Source organism: Alosa sapidissima, chromosome 9 (assembly GCF_018492685.1).
Source record: "Alosa sapidissima isolate fAloSap1 chromosome 9, fAloSap1.pri, whole genome shotgun sequence".
Lineage (NCBI taxonomy): Eukaryota > Metazoa > Chordata > Actinopteri > Clupeiformes > Clupeidae > Alosa > Alosa sapidissima.
In genome coordinates, this window is record NC_055965.1 from 16,492,563 (window position 1) to 16,500,683 (window position 8,121).

General features: G+C 43.8%; 1 protein-coding gene across 2 annotated transcripts; it reads left to right on the forward strand.

The window, feature by feature from the left end:
- The first annotated feature begins 217 nt into the window (after window positions 1-217).
- LOC121718582 lies at window positions 218-5,246 on the forward strand. Of its 2 annotated transcripts, none has more exons than XM_042103632.1 (8): window positions 218-519; window positions 801-1,671; window positions 1,942-2,140; window positions 2,410-2,515; window positions 2,787-3,022; window positions 3,271-3,429; window positions 4,581-4,706; window positions 4,979-5,246. In XM_042103632.1, the coding sequence occupies exons 1-8, from the start codon at window positions 379-381 to the stop codon at window positions 4,983-4,985; spliced, it is 1,845 nt and encodes a 614-aa protein (XP_041959566.1). In that variant the 5' UTR covers window positions 218-378; the 3' UTR covers window positions 4,986-5,246. The 2 variants fall into 2 exon arrangements, with proteins under 2 accessions (XP_041959566.1, XP_041959565.1); XM_042103631.1 differs by having other exon boundaries at window positions 219-519; window positions 4,863-5,246.
- The last annotated feature ends 2,875 nt before the right edge of the window (window positions 5,247-8,121 follow it).

Sequence of the window (8,121 nt, forward strand, 5' to 3'; positions counted from 1 at the left end):
TAATTATCAATGCAGACTGCATGGTGCTTGATTAATACACCTGTGGAAAGGGACCTGATGAAACCCATGAATAGACAGGCGATTGTGACCTCTAGGCTTATGGAACTCGTTACGCGTCATAATGGTGAGTTCACAATAGCGTAGCTGTCATTCTCCGCCAAAATACTGCTTTGCTTCACTTGTTGCAACTTCTCAGTTAGATATAGCCTACACGCTTGTTTTTCTGTTTCGATTATATTCGAATATATATCTTTCAAATCGTAATTTTCCTAATTTAAAACCATATTATATTTTAAGTTCAGGACGTTTAACTTCGGCCCATTATCATCACAAATTTGAAATCTAGCTTCAGTCAGTGAATTGGATATTTTCAGGTCTATGGATTCCCAAAGCCTTAAAGAGGAGTTGGATAGACTCCATGCCCAAAACCAGGAGATGAAACGCATAATGCAGCAGCTCCTGAGGGAAAACCTGGAGCGGATGCAGTACACTGGCTCCCAGACCTGCTTCCCGGCATGTGTGAGTTCCCTATAAAATTGAATAGTAGGCCTAGTACAATATAGCCTAAGCTACTGCCGGTATGTAAATTGAATAGCCCATATTCCCTGAGGCCAATACAAATACAGCTTATGCGCAATCTGGCTGTTAATTAATTATAGAAATCATACCATGGGCTAAGTTACTTATAGTAACTTTCATATTAGGTTCACATACGGAACTGTGTGTGTGCAAATGTCTGTTTGTGGTGTTGGGTGCAGGTGGTGGCCATGTTTGACATGTTTCCTCCTCCCTGTCTGCAGTGTCATCATCAGCTGCTTCACCCACATCTCCATCCTCATCTTGTGCCTGTGATTCTGCCAGACCACAATCCCACAATGCTCTGCGGCTCTCTCCAGCCGCTCAGAGCCGGTGTAGCGTCTGGTCAGCATGAGCTGTTGCCCCCCATCACCCCGGCACACGCCCAGCACCAGCAGTCCGGTGGCTCATTCCCCTCCTTGCCTGCGCTTGCCCAGGGCCAGGACCCGGTCCAGTTGTGGCTAGGTGACAGACGGCTCTCTGCAATTCCGCAAGGAGGTGCTCCGCATCCCGTAGGAAGGAGGAATTTGACTGGCCTTGATTGCGCTCACCCACTGATGCCACTCCATCACGACAGAGCCCCGAGTGGCGTTGCCAATGGCAGTATGGCACCTGCTCCACCTGTCATTGCCAAGGCAACGGGCGAAAGTCAGAACAACGAGCCGAAGAAGATCAAGGCCAGGCGCTGCATCAAAACTGTCCAAGATGTTGGCCTGAAAACCAGCAGTCACCAGAACATGGGGTGTGTGCTGGAACCCCTAAACGTCCACCCTGAGAACCTCCGACTGGAGGCCCTACATGTTGCTGAGGAGATCAGACTCGCCAGTCTCCGCTGTAACAGTGTCCTCAGTGGCAATGCCAGCGCTTCAGACCGCGCAAGCAGTTCTACAAGCAGCCTCAGCCCTGTGGACCTCAGGACCCCGTCCGCACTGCGCGCTCTGCCCTTCCTCAACACCCCCACTCCACCCATTGCCCATGCTGTCCCCTCCCCACCAGAGACAGCCAAACACCAGGCAACCAATCAGAGACGGTTCGTAAGTAGACTACCCCGCCTCAAGAAGACGGCTTCAGTTAGTGTGGCCACTGCTGTGACAGGTGAGCAGTGAAGTTAGATACATATCCCTAACCCCTCTTACACACACACTCACTCACACACACTGATCGTATTGTCTGATATAGATTTGGTTGCAACACAAGAATAGGATCTACAAATCAAACTTTATAACGCATGAGTGCAGACCCATGGAGCACATGCAGACCATCTTATACAGTCTTGACAACTTAACAATACTTAAACATCAGTGCATAGCATAATTTGCCATGGTAGTGTATAGAGACAAACAGATTTGACCTTTGACCTCCCAGAGCAAAAGTCAGGCGAGTGTCTGGCAGGGAAGGAGGAAGTGAGGGAGTGTAAGGAGGTGAAGAAGAAGAGAGTGATAGAGAAGCTAACAAGCAACACCCAGCAGATCAGGGAGCTCCCTGAGCTGGCCAAACTGCCCCCTGTGTCCTGTCCCGAGGAGGCCATCCTGCAGGCCTTCAGGCTGCTCAGAGACGATGACTGGTGGGAGTATAGCTAAAATAGGCTAGGCTAACACATTAACTCTATACAAATTATAGGCTATTGGCTATGATAAGCTACTTTAACATATTTACTTGAGACAAATTATAGGTTTTCAGCTAAGATACATGCAAATGACATATTTGTGTTCAGAGTGTCTTTAATTGAAGACAGTCTACCCTATGCAAGGTCTTTACACTTTAGAGCTAAGCTGAAGATAGACTGCTAAAGTCATATGCTCCTCTAAATTGTGTGTGTTGTTGTTTCTGCAGGCAGCAGAAGATCGAGGCCCTGATCTCCATCAGGTCTCTGTCCCAACACCACGCTGAGGTGCTGCTGCCCAGGCTGCATGATGTGTGTCTGGCCGTCTACTGCGAGGTCAGAGGCTCTCTGCTGGAAAACAAGCTAGAGCTCATGTTGCATTTGTTCTGTTTCAGGCCCGAGAATATGTATTCAGATGACTCAGTTATACTGCACAGTTTCAATAAGCTTACTCGTCTTGGTGCCTCTATAATGTATGCATGTTGGGCCTGGGACTCATTTTTATAGACAGTATGAGAACACCATTGTAACAAACTTTCTTTGTGTTCTATGTATTTTTGAGACGGCTTGCAACATTTTGTCATTCTACCTTTCTCCACACACCCAGGTGAAGAACCTGCGCTCGATGGTTTCCCGCGCTGCCATGGTGACCCTGGCCCACCTGCACGCTCACCTGGGGCGAGGCATGGACACAGAGGCCGAGGGCACAGCCCAGACACTGCTGCCGAAAGCTGGAGAGGCCAGCGGCTTCATCAGGGAGGACATGGAGCTGGCACTGGGGTACATGGTGCTCAACGTCACCCCCTCTCGCAGCATGAACGCCCTCATCAACACAGGGCTCAGGTGAGGGGGACAGAGAACCCTGATGAGCCTTTACTTCAGACTTCCTGAAGTTTATTGGTTCTCTGTGATACTGCTGATACTAATGGTTCTACTAGTCCTCAACAACTGTTACCTAGATCTCTGTTTCACCTGGTTTCACACATGGCTCTCCAGGTTATATGGTTCTTTGTCTGGTCTGGTTCTCTGACTTACTCATTCTCTGGCTCTGTGTTTCTCTTGGTTTGTCTCAATGGTTCTCTACTTCTTAGACACCGTAATGCGGCCGTGAGGAAGACCACTGCACAGTTCCTGGAGAGACTGGCAGAGGTCATGGGGGCATCCCGCGTCTTGTCTGGCAAAAAGAACCTGACTGACCGCTTTATCCACTCCATCAGCTGTCTGGCCCTCGACAGTGCACAGGAAGTCAGGTGGGAGTGCTACTTCTTGTTTATAAATAACAATTCAGCCAACCGAACCTAACAATCAATTTATTATGTGGTATCCAAAAGTTATGTCATGTCATATATCAATACTACATAGAATTATCTGTCAGTGCCGTGGATTTGAAATTGTATTTTTACCAATTTATACAATTTCATTGTATTGAAAACACAATGAAGAGGTAGTAACATATGTTATATTCAGAAAACACTATGTTTTGCACTGTACATATTGCACAGTGCATTATACAGTATGTTATACAATATGTTGGTCCATGTAGTGATTGTAAATCAACTAGGGCAGTGCCCGTACAAAACATGCCAATTCGAAAAACCTGTTGTCCAATGGCATGCCTGCAGGTACTTTAAAAATGGGCTGATGCTCTAAGGTTATGTCACCACTGGATCAAAATTATAACACAAACGCAGGGAGAGACTGTGGCGATGTTCAAATGTCTAGGTGTTCATTACATAACCTGAATACTTACAAAAAGAGTATCGAAACTGAAATAAAAACAAATAAATAAAAATATGATTTGGACATGCGTCGTCACTGCCACTTCCCATCACTTAACACAAGAAACACGCGTAGAATAGGGACAAGACACTGAAAGACATAAGCATTACAATGAAAGCTGGAAAGCAATCATTCTTGATAGATAGATAGATAGATAGATAGATAGATAGATAGATATATACTTTATTGATCCCCAGGGGAAATTCAAGGACATTCAAACATTCAATAATGCAAATAATAAGCATTCAATAAGCATTGTTTCAGCGTTATAGCTTTTACACTTAAAAATGGGCATAATACTAGCTGTTTTGGCGTAGGTTTAAATGGTCTCTGCAATAAGTGATGTCTCGCCTAGCCACTTCAAGTGTATTCAGCTAAAGTGCCAAGCGTGTGATGTCGGTCAAATGATTCTACTCCACTGTCATAAACAGAGAATCTGCCTCACACCCTCTTGTGATGAAATAAAAACAGGCAGTTCTGCCTATGAAAAAACATTGTGGCATCAAACATATTTTGAATGTTAATTTAACATATAAAAAACATCAAAATGTTGTTTTAATGCTGTCATTATTAATTGATTGTAAATAAATCGGTGTTTATGTATTGTTTGTGTCTAAAACAGGACCCATGCCCGTAACACGCTGGCATTCTTGGCTTCCCATCCTGACCTTATCAAGATGGTGGACAGGTTCGCCCCTCAGAGAGATCAAGGCACTGTCAGGGACGTCATCAACAAATGCCAAAAAAAGTGGGTGCAAACCACTGGAGGACACCATTAACACATAGCATTTATCTATCATTGTCAAAAATTGGCCAACATCTCTACTTATTATCATTTAACCTCAGAGAATCCAGAAGGAAATGTCTTAGTAATGTGTCCTTTTGTCCACCCCCCCACCCCCAGAAATATTCATTGAAGTGAACATCAAAGCTGAAAGAATGCAATAATGAATACTGGTCTACACACAAACCGTAACATTTTTAAAAATGTGCCTTAAGCAATACACCATCCCTACATAGTCGCTGATCCAAATTAAGAAGGACTTCTGGCATCAACAAAGGATCATCTAGACCAGCAGAAGCCCACCAGCAGCATTCCAGCAAGACCAAGCTCCTTCTCCCATTCCAGTTTGCTCTCATTCACTCTCAAGCAGCTCTACAGCCCCCAACCAGCTGCAGCATTCAAACATCTATTTTTACATAGGCCTAATTTGTATTTTGTTTCTTTTTCACATCTTTCAGTTTCATTTTTCTGAAACAAGTTAAAAATAAAGGGGAACAAAGTGTATTTGTCTGTCTCATTTCGCTCAACATCGTTAATAATAAACTTTGCCACTGTTTTGCACATGTAGCGTGCATAGCAGTCTTACAAAACATTCTAACTAGACTAGAAACAACATATTGTGAGACAATTTTGAGAAAATAATTCTGCATCTATAAACCAATAACTGGAAGTGAGGTAAGAGAGGGCAAACAGGTCAAGTTCAATGAATGGTGTAATGAATCCTGACACAGACTCAGAGGTGATTATAAACAACGAGAATTTGTGAGCGGAGCTACAGTGGTGTGAAAGTGTTCACACTACTGTGAGTGTTTGCCCCTTCCTGATTTCTTATTTGTTTGCATGTTTGTCACACTTAAATGTTTCAGAGCAAACCAATTTAAATATTAGTAAAAGATAACACAAGTAAACACAAAATGCAGTTTTTAAATGAAGGTAGTTATTATTAGAGGAAATCACCATGGCCCTGTGTGAAAAAGTGATGTGGGATAAATTTTATGTGTCTCTCATTGAATGTTTAGTATACCTTACATACATGTAGTGAAATCTAATTGCCATCACCCTACTCTGACCCATGTGTCTTTTGCAACTCCTAGGTTAGAATGTTTGGTTAACTTAACCCTTGTGTCAGCGTATTTGGGTAACCCCAGGATGCGGGGTCATGAACATTTCTTATCTTTGTCAATACACCAGATGGTTAAGTGGGGTTGTAAACATTTCGTATCTCTGTTAAAATATTAGAAGGTTAAGTGATTAATGGAGGGCGACAACTTGTGATTTTCCATGGGTGTGGGATAAGGTATAAGTGTTGGCTTCACCCACAGATGTGTGGGCTTGTTACTTTGACATTTCATGTGGGTAACATTCTCCCGGCGTCGTGAATAAAGCTGCAGTCTCACACCAGTTGTCTTGGATTAATTTTGACCACATTAATGGCGACGAGGATGGGATTACCTATTCCTGAGGCATAGCGAGGAGGACCAACGGCGCAGGACCCAACAAAGTTGCAACTGAGGGAGATCTCTTTGTGATCTTGGGAGAAGGCCGTCACCAGCACCAAACACTGCTTCGCGGCACCCAGCCTGGCCAGAGGGAATCCTCCTGTGTCTCGGATACGGTAACGACCATATTCGGTGGTCACAGACAACGTGGTGGTGAGTCCCTGATTTTACACTTTGAGGTGGTAAAATAGGGAAGGAAGGCCTGTCCCTACCCGAGAGAGGGGTAGTGGTTGAGTGCACATTTCCTGCCAGGGATAGTGGTAGTGGCCTTGCTGCCTATGCGTAGGTAGCATTTGGTGCACATTTTCCTGCCAGTGATAGTGGTAGTGGCCTTACTGCCTATGCGTAGGTGGTAAATTGTGAGTGCACTGTTTTTGGTTATGCGCATTATATTTCCTGCCAGTGATAGTGGTAGTGGCCTTACTGCCTATGCGTAGGTAGTAAACTGAGTGCTCTGTTTTTTTTTGGTTATGCGCATTGGTAAAATAGGCCTGAGAACATTGGGTATCTGATAAGACTGTCATCACATTTTGTTGGGTTTTGCTCTGATTTTAGGCGTGAGGTAATTGGAAATAAAAATATCAAGGGGACACTGCGATGGGGAGCAGTAAGAGTAAAGCTATTAACTTTCCTAGAGGAGTATAATCCAGGGTGTTTGAGGGACATGTAGAGAAAGTATGAATCTAAATGTATAGATGGGAAATTAGCAAGTATGGAATAGGTGAACTGAAGGGCAACATCATTCATCTGGAGTGTTGAGCATAGAAAAGCAAAATTAATGTAGGGCTATGGTAGAGAGGGTAAAAGAAAGTAGGGCTATGGTAGAGAAGGTAAAAGAAAGTAGGGCTATGGTAGAGAAGGTAAAAGAAAGTAGGGCTATGGTAGAGAGGGTAAAAGAAGGTAGGGTAAAGAACAGTAGGAAAGATAGACCTGTGCAGAAGAGAGAGAGGCAAAGGCTATACGGAGGACATCATGGACTATGTTATGAGCCAGCTTGTTACTTGGAGTACAGCAGCTCTAAAGGAACTGAACAATTGAAAACTATGAAAGGCTTGAAGGAAGAACATGGATGTGGCTGTGGGGCTAACTAGAGGAGAAGGCCACTTAGCACGTCACTGTCACAAGGAACATCAGAAACAGTACGGAGATCACCCTCCACAGCAGCTCTCTCAAACTCCTGTCTGGTCTCAGCATGACAAAGCTGAAGAGGACAGAGAGGTCTGAACAGGAGACCCTGTGGTGACACTTCTGATTTACAACTTGAACTGTTTTCCTCAACTCACTCTGAATGCATCAGCACAGCCTACTCAGCCAACTCTCTTTCTGTTAATGGGGATATTTTTCTTTTTGAACGAGACAGGAGCAGATATTAGTATGAAAGAAAAGAAGGATAGTGTAAGTTTATGACAATGAAAAGTGCATGGTACAGGAGTATTAGATCAGTTCATATTTGAGAGAGTTCCTTACCCATGGGTAGTTAAATGTAAAGAACATGTAGTAAAACAGCATTCCTCCTCAGCAGTGTTTGCTCCGAAAATTTACTGGACTGGGACTTAATGTGTAACTTATATCTTATAATTTCACTCAAACATAATGGGGTTGGTTTAAAGGGACCATTAGCAAACAGCTTAGTATAGTATTAACATCTCCAGTCTCAGTCCAGGAAGATAAGGAAACCTCAGAGTGCTTGCATTTTGTGATGAAATCTTTTCATGAGACCCCGGATCCGGAATACTTGATATAAAATGGTACCAATTAGGACATACAGTTAAGACTGTTGAAATAGCCGGTGTAATTACAAGTAAAGCTACTCTGCAGATGTAGTAGACCTGTCACCTGGTCTGACATATTTGTTTGCAAACTCAATATTATTATCCCCA